At 38.2% G+C, this 22652-nt stretch overlaps 1 protein-coding gene across 3 annotated transcripts in view; it reads left to right on the top strand.

Moving 5' to 3' along the window:
* Positions 1-7683, top strand: part of Mtmr6 (Myotubularin related protein 6) — a 63956-nt gene extending 56273 nt beyond the window's left edge. For 2 of the 3 annotated variants that reach the window (XM_065221146.1, XM_065221144.1), the window contains exons 8-10: positions 5876-6064; positions 6153-6293; positions 6380-7683. In XM_065221146.1, the coding sequence (XP_065077218.1) occupies positions 5876-6064; positions 6153-6293; positions 6380-6523 (474 nt within the window). In that variant the 3' untranslated portion in view covers positions 6524-7683. The remainder of the gene's footprint in view (positions 1-5875; positions 6065-6152; positions 6294-6379) is intronic. The other variant, XM_065221145.1, reaches the window with a different exon arrangement.
* The last annotated feature ends 14969 nt before the right edge of the window (positions 7684-22652 follow it).

Genomic DNA, 22652 nt, shown 5'->3' with positions numbered 1-22652 from the left:
TCAATCGCTCGAATTTCGGAGAAAATGTTTGTGAGAGACTTGTATCTTTTTGAATACCTCATATTTTTTGAGCCTTCAAAATTCTAAACAATCATCTCTAAAGATGCCTTGTGCTTGATATTCTTTCGACTAATGTTTGCATTTCCTCGCCGTTTTTGGCTACCCATCAATCGAGAAATAGTCGATTGCCCTTTCCGGTAATTCCTAGGGAAATATTTTTTAAACATTATTTAACTTCCGGAAGTATTTATTCATTTTTAAACTTCCTGAAGTTTCATACAACTTTCTCTTGAATTTTCTTCCACCTTACCTTGGAAGCTTCTTCAGCCTTCGCTCGAATGATTCTTTCATCATCTCCTGCCAGTTTTTTTCAAGTTTCCCGGAACTTCAAGGATGCTATCAGATTTTTATTGCAGACCCACACTAGCTGCAGGAACATTTAAGAAGTTCTGAAACTTCAGAAAAGTCCAGAATTTTATGTAAGTGTCGATAAATCAAAGACAGTTGCATTAACTTCTGTTAAAATTCGAAAACCCGGAAATTTCAGAAAAGTTCCAGCAAACTCCAGTGAACTTAAGGAAACTTAAAAATATTTTGAAAACTTCACAAGTCCAAAGAACTTCAGGGAAATTTAATAGTTTTCAGGAACTTTAGTGAAGCTTAGAGAACAGATCAATTAATTTCAATGAGGCAATTTCCGAAAACTTTAGCAACGTCCTGAGGGGCTCATGCAAATTTAGGAAACGTAAGGGAAGTTACATGAACATTAGAACATTGTGAGAAAATTTTATGGGAAGTTCTATGCTTTTTAATGACAGTGTCGATAACTTTAAAAAATAAAAAAAAATCGGGAAGATCAGAGAACTTCAATGCTGATGTTACAATAAATTCAAGAAAATTGTGAGAGCACATAAGAGATTTCGTAATCTTCAAGAAAGTCCAGAGACCTTCATAGATGATTAGAGATATTCCGGTATTCTCATTATAATCAGGGAAATTTTGAGCGCTTCGAGGATGACCAGAGAACTCCAAAACAGCCCCTAATTTCAGGAAAATTACAATAACTTTTAAGGAATTTGGAGGAATTATGGAATATTCCTAAGTGCATTTCAGGCATGTTCTGAAAACTTCAAGGAAATTACGGAGTATTCAGGGATGTTTTATGAATTTATGTCCTTGCTTCTTTTGACTGTTCCATAAGCCCACTTCCGTCAGATGTTTTTTCCAATCTACCTTAGGAAGTTTCTTCCAGTGTCTCCAGGAAGTTTCTTTCATCTTCTCCAGGAAGTTCAATTAATCCTCCCAGAAATTTCTTCCGTCTTGTGCTAGAAGTTTGACTATAACCCAAAGGTTTTTTGTTCGACTTCTATTGGATATTTTTTTCAAGTTTCTTCTGGCTTTCTTCGGAAATTTACTTCCGATTTCCGAAACTTTTCTGGCTTCCTTTGGATGTAACATCCGATTTAAATAGTTTATTTAAATTTTCGCCACAAGTTTTTCAGTTCGTGTCCCGGATGTTTTTCCAAATTTTCTTAGAACTTTCCTCGAACTTCATCCAAGAGAGCTTCTTTCGTCTTTCTCTAGATGTTTTTTCAGCTTCGTTCAGAGGCTAATTCAAACCTTTCCCAGAGTTTTCTTCCGGAATTTTCCGATCATAGTTCAAAAGCTTAATTAATTAATTGCTTTGATTAACGGGTTTCTCAGTCTTAAAACACTACAACGACTACGATGTAATCTGCCCGATATTTCGGCAATCGATTGTGGCCTTTTTCAAGGGAAAATATATTGTTTGTCGTTATTGTCAAAAGTTTAGTCGTTGTTGTGGCTGATTTTCCATATTTTGGTTTCATTTAATAATATTTCATTGAAAAAAAAACTACTTGGTCACAATTTTGATCACCACTTGAGGACAACGATAATTTAAAAAAAAAATTTAAGATTGTTTTAAGACTTAGAAACCCGTTAAACAAAGCAATTTCCCTCATGTCCCGCCAAAAATATAAAATTAATTAAATAGTAAATACCGATAAATACCGATTTTTAATACCTTTGATACCGATAAGCTTTCAAACAATCTGGCAACGCTGCACCCGGATGCCAAGCTTTGCCGTTTCCCGCTTGCTGCATCGTCGTGGGATTCGTCGGGATGAACACACAAGAGTACAGCACAGATACACGGTTAGAAAAAAGTACCCAAAATTAAGTTTTTTTCACTCATCTCGGCACTATAGTGCAGGAACCCAAAAGTAGGTAAAGCGGGTCAAAGTAATTTTCATTTACTTGTGTGCAGTTCGTATGGAACTTTCCACTGGCTTTTAAACCAAAAGTAAGTTAGTTGTAACCAACAGTAGGTAAATATGATTATACTCAACGTTGGGTTCCCACACTTTACTACCCCTGTTGGGTAGTTTTGCTCCTCCGTTTTTGACAACATTAGAAGGAGAAAAGGAGACAAACTAGTCAAAAGTAGGTAAAAGTGAACTTTCCGTTGGGTATTTTTTTCTTACCCTGTAGAAGGTAGTTGTACCGTACGCACACAAGAATAGGACTATTTAGAGAAAGATAATAAAGAGGAGTAGAAAAATACAAGCAATGGAAATTTCGTGAAGCACGCTCTAGTTACAATAAAATCTCAGCTTACCGTTTTCTGTTGTGAAATAAATGTTTGATTTGATTTCGATATAATGTTGTCCTATTAAAAAATAGAATGATGGGAAGAAAGTGTCTTCATACTGTTCCGTCGTGTAATTCTGTTGTTGACTTCCGCGTGGTCGGAGTTTGACTTTATGTTGCGTACCTCTTTTGCTGCAGCTGCGCCTCTAGCGGAAATAAGTGGAACTACCGATGAGGAAAGCTTGACGTGTAACGTCGTTTTAGGTTTGTGTGCTCTCTTACCGTGAGCTTTGGAGAAATATTTCGAGGTGTCAGAGATTATGCTGTTTTTGCAATAAGGGTTTCTACCCGTTCATTTTCGGTGGTAGTGAAGCTGGCTCGATCTTTTCTTTTTAGGAAGATTACACTTGGACTCGCCCTGAGGCAGTCTCATCCGGGAAAAACTCATCATGGCATGCGGTCTCCTTTACCGGAGTGGCGCTTAAGCCGCATACTTAACCGAGATCGACCAGTGACGGCTACAGTATCTGAATTAAGTACTTTCCGTACTTACGTGCTTCTACACTCTGACCATCTAATCGTTTTGTTTCATATGTTAATCTTTCGTTTTTTTTAAATCGTTCGTTTAATACCAATAAAACGAATATTATAACCTGTTAAATCACATTGTTCGATCAACAATTTATTTCTGAATGATATCAACCATCACACTAAATGAGTATAATAAGTGAAATATCATAAAAAGATACCTTATGTAACGTAATATCAACTTTAGACTGAACTTGGCGTTAATCTGCACCAATCTTCCTATAATCCGTTATATTTGAAACATTTTTGTGCCATTTTGAAAAGTGAATCGATTCAAAATGTCGATTCAGAAAGATCGATTCAAAATGATTGATTAAATCGGTGAATTGATTATTTGAAAAAAAAAATGAATCGATTCACTAAGATCGATTCTCGCCCCCTGTGTATATTGCAACAAAGCAGGCTATGATTATCCTTGTACAACTCCGATCAAGCTATATTCAGGTACGTTTAGACTAAAGAGTCTGAATTTATAAAGAGGCGACATCTTATCCATTTGACAAGTCTTCTGCTCGATTGGAATGACTTTTCCTATGACTTTGACAGACAATCGGTTGTTCCAATTTTGACATGTCGCCTCTTTATAAATTCAGGCTCTTTAGTTTAGACTATCTCAATTGTTGGTCTGATTCGAGTTGACTGTTCGATAATTTTGTCGGATGTTCGAATGCGTTCACACTTTTTCGAGATGATTAGATCGAAGATAAGATTTGACGTTTGATTTGTCGAATGTAATAGGTTTGTGTTTAATTTTCATTCGACTCATTCAGTAAAATAGTCGCTAGTGAAATGAAAATTTTGATTTTTTTTTCTTCTAAAATTTCATGTATTTGATTTGTGTTTTGATGGCATCCAACAGCAAGGTAAACAGATTTCACTATTCAATGTGTATAATTTGACTGATTTTTATTTTCTAGTGTGTTCGGCCGTCAACAAAACAGTGTTTATATAACACGAAGTATGCATTATATCAGACAGCAGGTCTGATGAAAGCCTACTAAGAATTTTCTAGAGCCTCAGAGAGATTTGGAGATCTACTGAGAAATTTGTTGAGCTTCAGGGTAATTCGTAGATCTTGAGAACAGAACTACAAAACTTCAGAAAATTTTACAGAAATTAAAACAAATTTGCAGAAATTAAAAAAAAATCACAAGAAGATTGTCGATCTAAAAAAAAAACGAATAACGTTGTTCAAAGAAATTTTCAAAACTTCAAGTAACCTTAAACATTTTCAGATCAATTTGTAAAACTATAAAGAAAATTTTGTTAAATATTCAGGGAACTTCGCAGATCTTCAGAATAGAATATACAGTGAAATGTAAAGAATTTCACAGAAATTTATCGAACATCAGAAAAGTTCGTAAATTTTCAAAAACAAAGCTACAGAACTTCGGAAAAATCACAAGAATAGTCATAGATCCTCAGAAAAAAATTAGACCTTCAAAAAAGAGTGCAGATTTGCTGATGCATTTTTAGAATGTCAGTGAAATATGCAGAACCTCAGGGAAGTTCGACGGTTTAAAAAAAAATATTTATTTGTTTTCAGGGAAATTTGTAGATCTTGAAAGAAACATTTAAAACTTCAAGGAAGCTCAACCATTTTCAGATAAATTTTTAGAACTTTACTGCGGTTATACGCATAACTGTTCCATGTTGAGGTTCTTGGATTTTAAGTGAAATTTACAGAACTTCTGGGAAGTTCGCTGATCTTTATAGATATTTGCACAATTTCAGAAAAAAAGTAATAGATCTTTAGAAAAGTTCCTTAAATTTCCGGGAAGCTCAAACATTTCTAGATAATTTTTTTATACTTAAGGGGATTTTTGTTTTCTTTTTTTTTCTTTGATTTGTTTTCCGTCGATCTTGTTCCGCGCTGAGCACCAATGCTACCGACGCCAGGGAGGTAGATCCCACACCTAGAGCCTACCTATCGACCCATAAATTCATGAACCGGGGACCAACGGCTTTTCTTGCCTTCCGAAGGAAGGCGGTATTAAAGATGTTATGCCTCAGAACATCCCGGCGGCGCCGACTGGGATTGAACCCAGGCCTGCTGGGGTGATAGGTAATCACGCTTACCACTACACCACCGGCGCCGCTAGTATCAATGTTCCGTCAAGTGATCTTCGCTAGCGCCACATTTCATTCAGACTCTTTGAAACTACATGTGGTGAAATATAAAACATGTGGTGAAATATAGTGAATTGCACATAACAAGGTCCAGTGCCATCACTTACTCACACATGAAATCTCCCCCGATCAACCTGGCAGAACGTGCCCTAACCCTCACTGAACCAAAGGACAGGGTCTTGCATCGAAACACGTTCGATTTGCGTTGGGAAGTAAATCTACTCTTATTGTTATTGTGAAAACGTGGACGTCCAAAGTTTCCAAATCCATCCACTAGGAGCGCTGTAAAAGCCGAAAATGTGTGTTCCATTTCTTCACGCTTTTTCGTTGGAATTAGAAGGTTTTTATAAATGAACATATCTGAAACTAAAATCGATGGTTTGCTGCGGAAATGCAAGCAATGCCTGAAACTAAGCTAACAAATCTAGAAATCTCGTGAATCATAAGATTTGTGTTGTAGAAATAGCGAAGTGCGATAAGAAAATGGACTCTGCTATCTTCAGCTAAATCAATTTATTATTCTATTTGCTTTCTTCTTTTTCAGCGCATCAACAGTTTTAAAAATATGATTTCAAAATCCGCCAAGCGATTGCAGGGCAGTAAATATGCTGACAACCGTAGCATTGAGGTAAACGATAATCGCTACAATTACGATAAGAGACTGAGCGAACTGTCCTCTGCCGATGACGATCACCCACTCAAGACTTCTAACTTTTCTTTTTCCAATCTCTCTGTACGTATCATCATCATCGATTTGATTGTTGTTTGATAAGCTCTAACAGCGTGTTTCCTACATATATATTTTTTTCTGCCACCGCCAGTCAACCGAGTGCAATGAAAACAACGGAGACACGAACAAGGTTACCGAGGAAGTGAACTCGGTTGCCGTCGAATGGAAACCGCTCCGGAGTGTATCCAATTGTCCCTCCTGTTCGGTGCCATTCGATCAGATCACCAGAAAGGTAGGTAACGTTGTGTGCTCTTGTCACGAGCCGCCTAGGACTGATGATGAGTCTATCAATACTCAATAATGGCTACCTTACTAAAGCAGAACCATTGCTGGAGATGCGGCGGGGTCTACTGCAGTCGCTGCATCGATAAATCGCTCGCGTTGGCTGGCCATGACAGTGGTAATGTGGTTCCGGTTTGTAAGAACTGCTATCGCGTCTCGACGCAGGTTAGCCCTTCTTAGGCATTTAACCCGTTATGATTGCTCCTTAGTGTTTCCTTCCGTGTACCTTGCTTCAACGTCGTGTTTATATTGTCCGTTTATCAGTCACAAATGGATCAGCGTAGTTTTGCGAATTCCAGTTATCAGTTATGTTTAAAACTTATGAAAAATACCACATCACAACAGAAAAGAAAAGTGCCAATTAACTGCAAATTCGACGGTTGTCAGTTAGTTGATTAATGTTGGACAATCTATTCAAGAGTAAGCCATAAATATTGTTGACCGATTTGTTGTAGGTATTAATTACTTCACGTATTAGTTAGGTTTAAAAACAACTCGCACAATTCTTTGTACGATTATATTTTTCATTCAACATTATTACGCTTATTCTTTGTGAATTGATCGCTAGGTATTCAATTCATTTTGAACATCTATTTGAATTTGTGAAGTATTTCATTTAGTTTGAATACTGGGCGCTCGAATTGATAACGGAAATAGTTCCATAGCTCTCCATAATTTTTTGGTTTCCCACCGAGATTTTGTTTTAGTTAGTTTTTTCTGTTATATAGCTATATCTGGTCACACATCACAAGTTTTTTTTTCCAAATTAGTTTTACACTATTAGTTAGACAAATATATTCGGATTATTTATTCCTAATAACTAAATCTAAAATCATTCGCATCATAGGCAAGCGTAAAGACGAAGACATCTTGAAGGCTGTTGTATTTAGTTTATTCCTCTGTCATACTTTGTAATTGTGATATTTGAAAACAAAAATTCTGTTTGCCAATACGAAAGATAAAAACTAGATTGGAATGTATGAGTGTGAAATGCATTGTGCGCTATAGAAATGCTAGGGTCATTTGACGTTAAATGTAACTATTAGTCACACTGCTTGCTCAAAATCTGCTACACCTTCGCGGAAATAGCGACATACAAGCGACATCGATACATTATCTTATTTTAGTCTCTATAGGTTCAACCGTACCTTCAGTAGCACTTAATAAATACAAACCCTGCACAAGCAAGCTTAAGTGTAGTACGCATTTTGGGCAACTGATAAATCATGTATATTTATGGAAAGTATGTAAAACTTGTTGCTGATATCTGTTTCAATTCAATATGTATAATTAAAAGTCAATGTAAAGAAAATAAAAAAAAGTATTAAATATCGTTAAAACAGTAACCTTTTCTACAAAAGAATATCCTTTCTTCACATTAATGATCGGAGAATTAAAGTATCATCAAGGTGTTCATTGTTTACAGTTTGCAACGAAAATGTGTGTTAAACATTATATTTGTAGCGCATAGAATCAAAGGACCTATGATGATCGATTTTCTGCCCATTCTCAAATTGACCGACAATCGGATGCAAGTCAAAATAATCCACCACAGGAAGCATGCGAGTAAATATTTTTCTGAATAATTATTATAATTATTGATTGTTGAAAAATAAGTAAGCTGAAAAGTGAAGTTTACAAATGGAATTCATTAAATTAAAACTCACTGAGCAAAATCAATCAAAATCCAACATCATAAAATGTACGGTGATTAAATCGTAGCTAGAAACACAAAAGATTTTAAATTGAATACCGGCAGTCGTTCATGAGCATGAGCATGAGCATGATTGACCGCCCACGGTTGCTACTCTGTTATTGCCAGACCAGCTGTAATAACACAGAGAACCATTAAACAATGCTTGGGACTAGCAATCATCCTCAATGTGTAAAAACTGGTGATCTCAAACTAGGCAATACCAGCGCCGGCCGCGCCCGCACACAGGTCAAGATGGGAAGGAGTAGGAATGTGTTGACGTGACACTCGCTATGATAGAAGCCGAGAACACCTCTGCACTTCCACGAGGAATCACTGGGATATTGGGTAATAGGGTTGGGTTTGCAGCAGGGTTCGTTTTGGTAAACGATAAGCTGAATTGATGTCCTAACGATCGTATAACGCGAAGGACCTTGGGATTGAACCCACGGTCTTTTGCTCAGTAAGCAAAAACGTTTGCTACTACACCCAACCGGTGGATGTAAGATTCGCTTACAATTATGTGGGATTCATCATCAGAGGATGTAAGTGGAGACCGCATGAACCGAGGATGCAATATACCTAGCTGCGGTCCAATGCAAGAGAATTGGAGACCGAAAAATGTGGAGTGTATTAGTGAGTGAAATGAATTATGTCGAAAAAAATTGGAAAAAGGTTGCCGACTGGGACTCGAACCACGAACGTTGTGATTATCAGACCTGTGCTTTCTCCACTCCCTAATAAAAATTGTATGGTTAATTTGCTTAACGACGTGTTCTGGGTATCATCCAAAACATTTGTGGAATAGTTCAATGATTTGGGTTATCGTTCGTTTATGGTTATTTTTTATTAGGGCTGCTCTCTCCATGCTTCTGAATAAGGATAGCCTAAAAGCAAACAAGAAGCGCTCATTTCCTCTCACACTCGACTTCGTATGCTTTTTCTGCTGGAGAGATTCGAGGCAAGGGTGTGCGTCGTTCTACCATGTCATACATAAAAATCAAGGCAAATGCTTGCTTGTGTAGGTGAAAGCACAGACAGAACACGAAATAAAAAAGGCAAAAAACCATTACATCGCCTGCAAGGTCAACTTCTAACATTCGCTGCGATGTTCATGAACAGAGGATGATAGGAAATGGAACTAACATTCATTGTAATAGATTTTTGATTTGCGTGTAGGCAAACGAGCTCCTTTTTAATCATCGAGTTGCTGTTATTACCATGTAGTCATATTAACAAATAAAACCATTGACGAATCTTGATGTGGATGGGCTTGAGATTAGACTCAGGATGTTCTGCTCAGTAAGCAAACACGGTTGCTCTAAGGCCACCGAGCCCCTCATATCACATCATACCGTTACTCAAGTTGTTATAACTATTCAAACCCGGCACCGACGACAACGAAAGGTTTAGCCAAATACACAAGCGATCTTACCATACATTTTTAATATGAAATGACCTGGGACCGCGTTTTTCTGCTCAGTAAGCAAGCCACTGCAACCGACGATCTTTCAAATCCGAAAACAAAAGGCTACGAAAAAGTATTTAGGCCTTGATTAAATTCCACTATCACGCGACGTTCAATGTTTCGATTTGCTCTTTACGCATTGTTCAGGCAATCATAACAAGCTATGACCGACGTGACGATTGTTTAAAGTAATATGAGTAATATGAGTATTATTGTACAAATTACAGTACATTGTAGAACTTACCTCATTATTCTGCAGCACCATCGGTTTTTATTTCTGGATCTTGAGTTGTTGCGGCATACTATTTTGGGCGCCCAGATAGGCGTGTACTATGTAGAGTAGCTCATCTCTCGTCCTGCCAATGAATACTCCTTAGATGACAACCAGCTTCCTCTCCTCTTTTTCGCTATAATTTCTAGGTATAAGCGTGTCCGCTCTCGTTTCTTCTATAGCAATTGTAATTTATTTTCCATCACGCTTTTTCCACTTTTTCATCCACCTCCGGCAGTAAACCGCCATATTGTCTCCTAATACCGTCATTCGCACTTCTATTTTCCACCGACTACCGATGACGACGAAAGCACCCAAATCGTCCGGAGGAAAGGCTTCCCGTAATAGGAAGCATGACTAGGCCGCCGTCATTCGGTCGGTATCGACTTGCACTAGTATGGCTACCATTTGAAAAACAGCTGACCAATTCAAAAACGGATAGAGTCAAGAACTAAAGAGCCACCCACATTAGATCCGTTTGCGTTGCGTTGACGTAAATTTGGCAGTTAGACAATAGATTTAGCTGTCATTTTGCCGCAACGCGTCCTATCCGGATCTAATGTGCGTGGGCCTTAAATGATCAACATATTTGTTCCGTCCACTAGCAATCCTACGTCAAGCCTCCGTTCGTGCCCCTAGGCACAGACTTCTACTTTTTGAAGTTTTTTTTTTTTACGTGGGGCTACGTTTGTGATTTCTATATGGGGGCACACTTTGTGAAAACCGAAAATCATGTAACAAAATTATGAAAGATTTTGAACGTTAATAACTAAGCTGCCCCTGGACCAATTTGAATAATTTTATCACCAATCGTTAAGAAATGTACCTACGCATTTGTTTAGATTAGGAGTTTTTTTTTTCAAAATGCCACTTTTGAAAATTGCACGAATGTTCAACTGCTGCTAAGATAATTAAAATTAGCACCGATTGCCTGCGAAAAGTAATTTCCCTAACACAGATTTCAAAGTTGAATTCCATCCGATCTCACGAAACGTTGTTTATTCAATCACTGCGTGGCGAGTAGTGGTGTTCTCCAGTACACAACGAAAGGTTCCCCACCAGCAGCTAGCTATCAAGGCTGGCTTCAACCGCTGATCGGATTCAGTTCCAATCACCGAGTGTGGTGGTGTCCGGTCGTTGGCATCATCAGCAGTGCTTTCAGCGCGTGGCGTTGAACATTTTTCTCCAGTGCTCAACAAAAGCTACAGCCCACAAGAACATCCATAGAAGGAGGAAGAAGCCGCACCGCTATTGATTGGAATCAGTAGCTCTTCGTGAGTCGTTGTGGGACATCTATGCCAAGCGTGTCATCCTCATTCCAAACAACACACAGCTCACCAGCATCATCTGTGTTCAACACCCTAATAGCTCAGCATTACTCAACCATCACGACTAAACGGTCTTTTTCAAGACTATCATAAATTTGTTTAAGAGTATTTTTTAGACATTTTCCTAACCCAGATTTCAAAGTTGAATTCCATCCGGTGTCATCAATCGGATATCAGTTCCCATATGTTTAAATCTGACATACCATGTATTTTAAAGGCAATATTGGGGTGCAATTTCAAAAACCAATGTCAGTCGCGGCATGAAAGGGGTATAATTTTGATCCAGAGATGATGGATTTAATTCTCAATAAGTAAACCGAAAGGAAAATTTTCTACAAATCTGTTAAAATTAAGACTTTATCATTTTTCAAAATGTCACTATTGAAAATTGCACAATGTGCAACTGTTGTTATGTTAATTAAAATTATCACCGATTTCCTGTGAAAAGCGATTTTCCTAACCCAGATTTCAAAGTTGAATTCCATCCGGTGTCACCAAACGGTGTTTATTCAATCACCGCGTGGTGAGTGGTGGTGTTCTCCAGTACACAACGAAAGGCTGCCTGCTAGCAGCGAGCTGCGGCCCACATGAGCATCCATAGAAGGAGGAAGAAGCCACACCGCTATTGATCGGAATCAGTAGCTCTTTGTGAGTCGCTGTGGGCGGCCATCCATGCCAAGCGCGTCATACTAAAGAGTATAACAGATAAAACCCCGCTCAAATTCCTATTCCTACACAAAACACAAGCTCATGCTGCAGTTAACAAATAACATTTATTATATACGACCACGTAGTCCTACGTCACCATTGAGTACACCCCATAGGGCTGTCCCTTGTAGTTTTTATTTTGCATTTTAGGATCAATCGCATGTATGTAATAGACTTATCTCCAGAGAAACGAATTCCATGAATTTCCCAACCAATGGAATAAAAAAAAACGACAACCATCATTCAGCACGAGATTTAGCCATGTTATAATGTCATCTTGCCCAGAAAGTCCATTTGTTTTTTTTTTGCAGATAAATATAAATATAAATATTTGAAATGAATCTTACCGTTCGATATCAATAATCATTCGAGGGACATGTGAACAGTATTTCACTATTAAATTATTTTTCTTTTGATTTACGTCTACGTAGGCTTTCAAAAATTGAACTAAAATCATCCAATATTAAGATGACAAGCATCCGAATTGGTTTGCTATGAATCGAATGACGATCATCTCAATATCATCTGATAAGTGGTATAGAGCTTGGGTAAGTGAAAAATCATTCAAACCAAGGATGACGTTTAGGTTCAGTGAGGTTGCCCAGGACCACATTGCACACTGGGCCAGAAATGCAATCTAGTGGATTAAAATTAATAACTCCGAAACGAAGTATTTCTGCGACTTGGTGTCTTCGGCAATGTTTCTCTTCATAATAAGGACCATCTATTGGCATAAACATTGAACTATTTTTGACGTAGGACTATGTCTTTGATTTCTATATGGGGATACACTTTGTGAAAACCGAAAATGGAACATGTAACAAATTAAGAAAGATTTTGAACGTTAATAACTCAGCTGCCCCTGGTCCAATTTCAATAATTTTATCACCAATCGATCAGAAATATGGCTACGCATCGACAACAATGCTTCCGAATGTTGATTTTCAACAAGAAACTATTGAAAAACTGGTAAATGTCCAGCATTGTCCAAAAGCGTCGAATTAACTAACAAATCCATCAATTACCTACATGCATATGCTGCTTCCCCAGCACAGTCGTCAGAGAATAGTAAGTAGACGAAACAAGTCGAAGTGCCATTCGCCGATCCTCGGGCGCGTGCGAATAGGGAGTATGGAATTGCGTAATATTTTGCACACTCATCGCCATACTCAGAACCACACGCTCCCAACGACCACACCACTGTGTGGTGATGTTCGGTCGTCGAAATTAGTAGCAACAGTAGCAGCAGTAGCAGTGCTTTCGGCATGTGGCGTTGAAATTTTTTCTCCAGTAACAACAAAAGTCTGCCTGCAAGTAGCGAGCTGCAGAGCTAACATAAGCAACCATCAAAGGAGGAAGAAGCTGCACCACTATGCTATGGATTGGAATCAGTAGCTCTTCGTGAGTCGCTGCGGGTCGGTCATCTATGCCAAGCGTGTCACCCTCGCTCCAAACGACATACAGCTCGACAGCCTCATCCGTGTTGAACACCCAGCTCAGAATTACTCAACCATCACTACAAAACGGTCCTTTTCAGAACCCTCAAAAATTTGTTAAAGATTATTATTTGGACATTGGTCAAGGTCATCAGTTCCCGCAAGCAGCTAGCTATCAAGGCTCAACCTGTCTATAGAAGGTGTGGAATTGTAGGCCTGAATATATTGGTGCAATTAGTTTTTCCTCGGCTTTCATTCCGCACGATTCGTTTCTTTCGTTTAATCAATCACCCTTGTAGTGACGTCAAAAAGATTGTTTCAATCGGCGCTTACATATGAAATTTAATGTGGATTATAGAATTTTTAGTATGTTACCAAGATTTATGAATCGTTTGCCACTAAATGTTGAGATAATTTATTGATTTGTTTTACTTCATATTTCACAACATTGCTTTCGAGTGTTAAGACATCGTCTCCCGCAAAGTTTACATTTTTCCCTCTACCAACACATACATCAGGGCTAGATAGATCTCCACAGGATCTATAGAATCCACGCAAATTTCAAAAAACCAAAATGCACAGCATTACGAAAATAGGTCAGGTTTCGACCAATAGCAGATAGATTTTAATTCTAAACAAGCCAAACGATTGGAAATTTATCTACCAATTTGCTAAAATGAATACTTAGTTAATTTTCAATAGGTCACTATTGAAAAATACCAAATTTCCAACTGTTGCAATGGTGATCAAAATTATCACCGAATGTTTGAAAACAGCGCATTCCCTAACACAGACTTAAAAATCGAATTCGATGCGGTCCCACTGAACGGTGCTCATTCAATTACCGGAAGTGGTGATGTCCAGTCCAGCAGCAGTAGTAGCAGCAGCAAGAGTGCTTTCAACAACAACAACAACAACAACAACGAAAGGCTGCCTGCAAGCAGCGAGCTGCAGTGCTCATATGAGCAACCATAGAGAAGGAGGAAGAAGTCCCACCGCTAGGCTAGGATCGGAATCAGTAGCTCGTCGTGCTCAGCTCAGCATTACTCAACCATCACTACAAAATGGTCCTTTTCAGGACTACCATAATTTTGTTAAGAGTATTATTTGGAAAGTTCTCGCAAGCAGCTAGCTATCAAGGCTCAACCTGGTCTCTATATAAGGTGTGGAATTGTAGGCCCGAATGTATTGGTGAGATTAATCATCGTCCGACCATTTTCCAGAACGCGCTGGTAGGAATTTAACACTGCGAGTTGGAATTTAATCCATATATAATTTGAGAGAAGTGGGAAAAATTTGCTTTGCGTGTATATTCAGTCCCCAGAAAACCAATAAATTCAAATTTGTGAGAAAATTAGCTCTAACGAGTTCAATCTCCCTCCTTATTTACATATTCGGCACAAACGATACTTTCCGCCCCGCCCCATTGATATAATTCGGAAGGAAATCCTGTGAGGGGTGAATTGAATACACTTTAAAATACCACAAAATGCACAAAACTTAAAAATTCATAATTAACAAAAAATAAACAAAATACACCTTTTAAGGTCGGGTAGATGAATCGAAAATACTCAAGTTGGCAGTCCCTTGGATTCTCTTCATCGACTTTCTCTTTGAAATAAATATTACAAATTTGATACGCTTACAAATAAAAAACGGAAAGAGTTAAGATAATTGATGATTGATCAATTAAAAGAACTAAATGTTCACATTTGTTCCGTCCACTAGTGGTCCTAGGTCAAGCTTCCGTTCATGCCCCTAGGCACAGACCCTTCTACTTTTATAGCACTGAAATGGCGTTTTGAAAACTTGACGTCTTAAGCAAAGTTGTTTATCTTGATAAAACAAACAACAGCGAAAACAGTAGGCTGTAGAGTTTATTTTATCAAGAAAAAATTTAAAAATAAACATGTTCCACTAAAATGAAGAAATCTAAAAAAAAAAACAAAATATACCTCTCTCAAATTTTGATATTTTGTTTATCGAGTATTGCTTAATTTTTGCTGAAACTGTCAGGTTGCGATTTTTCGTGCTTTAGGAGTTATTAAAGTTCAAAAATTTCTCTTTTTTTCTACAATATCTTTAAAAAAAATTTTCTTGGATTTGTTTTCCGTCGATCTTGTTTTCCGTGCTGAGCACCAATGCTACCGACGCCAGGAAGGCAGCTCCCACACCTGGACCCTACCTATCGACCCATCAACTCATGAACCGGGGACCAACGGCTTTACTTCCCTTCCGAAGGATGTTGTGTCTCAGAACATCCCGGCGGTGCCAACTGGGATTGAACCCAGGCCTGCTGGGGTGAGAGGTAATCACGCTTGCCAAAACACCACCGGCGCCGCTAAAATTTGAAACTTAAACCAGTTTGTTTCTTCACAAAAGTTATTTATTTAATGCATTTGCATTACAGAAAAATATAACATTATATGGTTGTAAGCAAAAATGCCGAAACAGAAAGAGAAAACCATATTTTTGCCATTTTTTCTGGAACTCCCTAAAACTCGGAACCAGTTGGCTGTGGAAATTTTACGTCATCAAAAGACTTGTTTATTTTGTCAAGATAAACAACTTTGCCGGAGACATCAAGTCTCCAAAACGTCAGAGAAAGAAGTTATATGGTTGCGCCATCTTTGCGGATGAGTTTTGTACTATTTGTTTATGTCAAAAGATGGTGCTTATTATCTTTCTCTTTTTCTTTATATAACGTCGGTCTCTGTTCCGCAATCTAGTGCCAATCACTGACGGACATCGATTGCCATCCATTGACGGCAATCGAATGTGCACCCATTCAAACACATATGGGCCGGGACCAACGGTTTTACTTCCCTTCCGAAGGACGTGACCAGAGATTTGACCTCAGCTGGGATTGAACCCAGACCCATTGGTGTGAGAAAGCAGTCACGCTTATCACAACACCACCGCACAGTGGTCTAAAAGTGCCAAAACGTGCGTTTTTTAGTTTATGCGAAAACGGTCAATTTAAGCCATATAGTGTCTTCGGAGAAGTTTGTGCAATTAAAAAGCCCCTTCTTTTGGGTTAGCCATTTTATGATTAATCCATCTAGCAAGGAGATGAATAATTTACTTTTTTTGTTTGTCGAGAAAGCAAAATGGTGTCTTGAGCAAAGTTGCACCGGCGTCGTCTTATTAGTCCTATTTAGTCCTTATTATGAAGAGAAACACCAAGTCGTGGAAATGCTTCGTTTCGGAGTTATTAATTTTGATCCGCTAGATTGCATTTCTGGTACAGTGTGCATTGGCTAAACATGGGCATGTTCCGAGTTCCTCCGGGGAAGTGGACATAATCTGACTAGAACTAAAACCCACCATGTGACACATAAAATCACATGAGAGTACAACAATAAGACCATTGGAAGGCATATTGAGTTTTTAGGACCACATTGGTCACACCCAGACATTATCCGGGTTTCCCGAGAAAGTGGCTAAAATCTGACTTGAATTAAATCTCATAATACAATATATAAAATTGTATGTGTTAGAAGGGTAAGATCACACCATAGGTGGATAAAATCAGGTTTTTACAATTATTACAACTAGTGCATATTGTCACCATTAAACACTCTTCTTATACACATATACTGCAATCTATAAGCGCCGAAATTAATGCGATAAAGCACGTTCATAAATATAGTGTTCAAAACTTTAATTTCACATGAAAAACTAAAAGGGACAGCCTTATGGGGTTGTACGCAATGGTGACGTAGGTTTTCGTGGTTTTGTATAATAATATTATCAAGAACAACAAACGTATCAATGAATGTGTTTGCCGTCGAGTTATTAACGAAACAGAAAGTCGATGAAGAGAATCTATCAAAATCACTAACACATCTGCTTCCAAGTTTGATTACAAGGTTACAACTCTGGAGAACATTTTGTGAGGTTGTTGGGGGCGCGTGGTTCCGAATTTGGCGATGAGTGTGCAAAATGTTACGCAATTGTATCCTCACTATTCGCACACGCCCGAAGATCGGCGGCGCATGCCACTTCTACTTGTTTCGTCTACTATCAACTCTGATGACTGTGTTGAGGACGCAGCAATGCTACATCGACATGTTTCGTCTAGAAACGATTCTCTGATTACTGTGTTGAGGAAGCAGCATATGCATGCACGTAATTAGTGAATGTGTTAGTGATTTCGACACGTTTGGACATTTACCACCTTTACAATAGTTCTTTGTTAAAAATCAACAGTCTAAAGCATTGTTATCGATGTGTAGAAGTATTTCTGATCGATTGATGATAAAATTATTGAAATTGGTCCAGGGGCAGCTGAGTTATTAACGTTCAATATCTTGCATAATTTCGTTACATATTCCATTTTTGGTTTTCACAAAGTGTACCCCCCTATAGAAATCACAGACGTAGTCCTACGTCAAAAGATGCATATACTTTGGTGAACTATTTAAGTTTATTATTAATGCAGTTTTCAAACAAATAAATGTTAGGGCCTGTTCATAAACTACGTAGACAGTTTTTTGGGATTTTTGACCCCCCCCCCTTACCCTTCGTAGACAATTGTCCATACAACATTTTTAAAATTTGTATGGGCCGTGGATAATTGTCAACCCCCCCCCCCCCTAAACTGTCTACGTAGTTTATGGACAGCCCCTTATTCTTGTCAATACACTTTTTTTCATATCCAGCTAAATTTGGGTCATAATATGCAGTTTGAAGTTTTGATCTCTTGGCATAGAAGTGCATGGATTGTGTCACTAACTTTAATGTTATGTCATGAGTTGAAATCGCCTTCTCCCAAAACGTAACAAATGCTCTTTTATTGTTTGTATTATAAGAAAGCTACGGATAACATTAATTTTCCTACTTAAGAAGTGATGATTTGATCATCATACATCTTCATTGAATTTTCTTAAAGCGACACCATAATTTTATACCCATTGTAACTTTTGAACGAATGGTCCGATTAAGGTAACCAATGTATGCTAAGAAAGTACAAAGAGCATCCGAAATATTACTTGGCCAAAGTATTTAATATTTCCACAGTGACAGCATCGCGCCTGTTTTTGAAATATTGTTTAAATTTCAGAAAAATATATTTCTATAATAAACACAACTAGTGCATGAAACCATAGCCAGACGCATTTAACGAATAATTTTAACGTTATCATTTCCGCGATCTACTCACCGGAGCGCTGGCATCGGATCACTTTTACGTTTCTATATATTCTGTTTACCTTGCATGTAACATTGTTTGTGACTTAGCGTGCAAGCATGTTTTTCGCGAGAGAGCTCGAGGGATGTCGTTACTGAAGTCCTATTTTTTTTACTATTTAGGTGGGGTGAAAAGTAACCTCCTTGACTGCCAGAATGCGCTGCCACTATGGTGCCTTGTATTCCGTTCATATTTAGGCAGACATGCCAAATTTCAGTGCGATACTGTTTTTAGTTTTGTTTTGACAGCTGATTATTGTTGACGTGTTTGGCATCATGTTGAGTATGGATAAAAACGATTTTCGTTCTCTCATAAAACATTATTTTTTGAGAGGCAAAACGGGGAAGGAAACAAAATAAAAGTTGGATAAATATTATGGGGCTAATGCTCCGTCAGATTACACCGTCAAATATTGGTTTCGATAGTTTCGTGGTGGCCGCAACTCCACTACCGATCAAGTCCGCAGCGGCAGGCCCTCCGATGCGGTTACAGAGAACAATGTCAAAAAATACATGAAATGGTGTTGGCTGACCGGAAAGTGAAGGTGTGTGAGCTAGCAGATACCGCAAAGATTAGTACGGAGCGCACACGCCATATTTTGGGCGAGATTCTGCATATGAAAAAGTTATCCTGCCGCTGGGTGCCTCGCAAGCTCACTCCTGACCAAAAACACGAACGTGAGAGCACTTTGAAAGAGTGTTTGAACTTGCTGATGCGGAATCGGGCGGACTTTTGGCGTCGATTGGTAACTGTTGATGAAACCTGGATCCACTATTACACCCCAGAGAACCGAATGGACTGAAGCCGGCACGAGTGCTCCGAAGCGGCCGAGGGAGGCTCGATGGGTCGGAAAGGTTATGGCGTCGGTTTTCTGGGATTTTCATGGCATACTCTTCGTGGACTACATCGTAAAGGGAAAAACCATCAACAGCGAGTATTACTGTGCATTATTGGAACGATTGAAGGCCAAAATCGCTGCAAAACAGCCTCACATGAAGCGAAAAAAAAAAGTTTTTGCAAGACAATGAGCCGGCGCACAAGAGCATCGCAACCACGACTAAAATCAATGTCGTACGGCTCCAATTGGCTCCCTCAGACTATTATCTCTTCCCAAACCTCAAAAGATGGCTCATCAATAAAAAAAATTCAGCTCACGTGAGGAAATCATCGACGCCGCGGAGGAGTATTTTGCAGACCTTCCGGAAAACTACTTTTCGGACGGAATCATGAAGTTGGAAAATCGTTGGAATAGTGTATCTATGTCTGATTGTCTGTGATGAAACAGTTATTAAAATCCCTTGTTTTCATGTATAACATAGCTGAAAGTATCTATAATACAGAAATCAAATCAATTGTGTGAAGGAATTCGATTTCGAACGTTCATAATAGAAGCTATCAAAATCAAAAAAAATCATGCTCATAATGCATGTATTTTGATTGACTGCCCGAATAATTTGCAATGCATTGCTTAATTAACTAAATTTTATTTTTGTAGTTAGATACACTCTCTATCATATTCTCTAAAGCTTGGAATTTATATTCAGTTTAAAATTTGGATCCTTCGGCGTTGATTGTATCATTAGACATTGTTTCACGCATTACGTTCTGTGAGGAAGATTTTGAAAAAAAATCCTAATTATCCCCAATTCCATAAATCAATGGGACAACATTTCATCAAAATGATAGACTTCTTACGATATGTCCCCTTTAACAAATTTGATCACGTTCAAAGCAAGTTAAATTGTAAAGAATTTTGTCATGAGCAGCATAACAACTTACTCAAATAGATCTGTGAACGTTCTCTTTCCAACGTCAATGATTCACCTACGTAATTGTAGTAAATCGCGTCAGGGCCTGTCGGGTGACGATACCCGCCGATATTGATGTTATTTACGCTTACAACAGTCAGTGCAGGTGATTTATTTATTTACCTTTACATTGAGTGCAGCACAGCGGCGGTTGCAACTCTTGCAAATCATCCTACCAATAATGGGAAATCACATTTTCCGCCTTTAACCAGTGGTAACTGGACCCAGGCGTCACAGTTTGTTGTGAAAAATTCAGTAAAATTGAATAGAATAATAGGTGTGTCCAAACAGAACGTGAACGATAATGTAATACTTAATCAAATGTGAAGCGACGGGGAATATGACCTTTCCTGACACCATCATGCCAGTTGATTGAGTATGGTTTATGTAATGTGATAAATGCTTATGTTAATAGCTGCACGTACGCACTGCAAAGATGTTTCAGATCATCATCAATAAATTCAACTTGTAAAATGTTCTGAGTATGCGTTTTTTAAACGCATTTTCCACTTTTTGTGGAATTCATCACAAATAAATGATATAGCTTTTTATGAAAATTCCTTTTGCTCTTGTTATTATTAACAAATCAGGTTTCACAACGTTGGCTCAGAGTTGGTTCAAAAACTGCAAAAGCTCTTTGACACAATGGAATAGAACAACAATATGTCCTTAAGATAAAGTTTTTTTTATCGAGCTTACTTAATAAGTGTTTTCCAAATATTCGGAATCGCAGTTCTGCTGCAGAAGGGCACACAACTAACACACTTCAAAAAAGATTAAACTTGTAGCCACGTGATAGTTTAGGTGGAAACTTCCAGTCAAAGCTTGGACTAAAATGCTGCAATTTTGTATAGGCCTTTTCAATGCACCACCAATGTAGAGTGCGCCAGGCGAGTTCGAGAGGGAACGTCATCTAAACCGTTTTTTTTTAAACATCAGGATAAGGAATTTTTACAACGCAAATTAACACCCCGAATACGGTGGATAAGAAACTTTGCGCTGACTACGAATCCTCCGAAAAACGTGTAACGACAATTTTGCAATGATATAACTTAGCCATTTCTTGATGAACTTCAAGAATTGTGATACCTCTAATAATACCTAGGGTCTGTAGATAATTTTGATTGTAAAATGATTGAAAATAGTCTACTTTTTTAAAAAGTGAAAAGAGTCGTTATACGTTTTTAAGGTGTGTTTATGGGTTTTGCAATTGGCTTAAGATCTATAAATTCGATTAATGGGCACAAATGTTCATAATTAGCCAGAATACAGTCATGGTTCTCTTATATACACACTTAGAAATAACTAATTTTACTCGTGACGGAATCCATCTTTGACACAAAGGATGAGACGTAAACAAACATGTCATGTAAAATTAAGTGCTCCAAGACTGAAAAGTTCGATGCTCGACGAAAAGTACGTTGGATTGAACTGAATTTTGTGTCTATTAAGACTAAATTTTATGTCAAAATTGAAGCTCGTATATGTCAGTCTCAGAGCACCTAAATTTACATGATTTTTTCTAAGTGTGTAGATCTTGGAGATCCGGAACATCCGTTAATCAATCCACGAACCTGTTCCTAGAGCTCCGTGTTTTTTTTTTCGAAAACATTAGGAACTCTGATATAAGAAAGAATTTCGGGTCGGGACATAAAAATAGACCTATTATGACCATGGGACTGTCATCCGGAAGATCCGGAACATTCGTAGAAGTAGTCAATTCATGAAACTGATCCTAGTGCTCCGCAGTTTTTGAAAAACACTAGGAACTGTGATGATATAATGGATTTGGGGTCGTGACATAAACATGGGCCTAGATGGGCATGGGACCGTCTTTCGGAAGATCCAGAACATCAGTAAAAGTGGTCGATCTATGAATCATTAGCTCCGCGGTTTTTTTTTCGAAAACACTTGGAAGCGTCATTCATAAATTAATTGGGGGTCGTATCATAAACATGTACCTAAAAGGCCATTGGGCCGTCCTCCGGAAGATCTGGAATATCCTTAAAAATGGTCAATCCACGAAACTGATCCTAGAGATAAATGCCCGCATAAACAATAACCATAAGATGCGCCTAACCACCAATTCGGGATATCATACCAATTTTATGTGGTATGGTCGCACCATCTAAGATATCGTCAGTTTATGGTACACGTTTATTAGGGTGAATAGTAATAAATGAGGTAAATGAATGAAACTGATCCTCGAGCTCCGATTTTTTTATATTTAAGAAAAAACTGTACATGTATTTATACTAGTCTACGTTGGTTGACGAATAAATAAACTAAACTAACCTCTATCATCATTTTCATGAATGGACCACATTTATGGAAGTTTCGGATCTTTCGGAAGACGGTCTCATGGCCATCAGGTCATAAATTCTTTCTTATATTACAGTTCCAAGT

This window comes from Ochlerotatus camptorhynchus, unplaced genomic scaffold, assembly GCF_037179485.1.
Source record: "Ochlerotatus camptorhynchus isolate MF236.1 unplaced genomic scaffold, CSIRO-AGI_Acam_v1.1 ptg000139l, whole genome shotgun sequence".
NCBI lineage: Eukaryota > Metazoa > Arthropoda > Insecta > Diptera > Culicidae > Ochlerotatus > Ochlerotatus camptorhynchus.
This window is presented reverse-complemented; position numbering and strand designations above follow the sequence as displayed.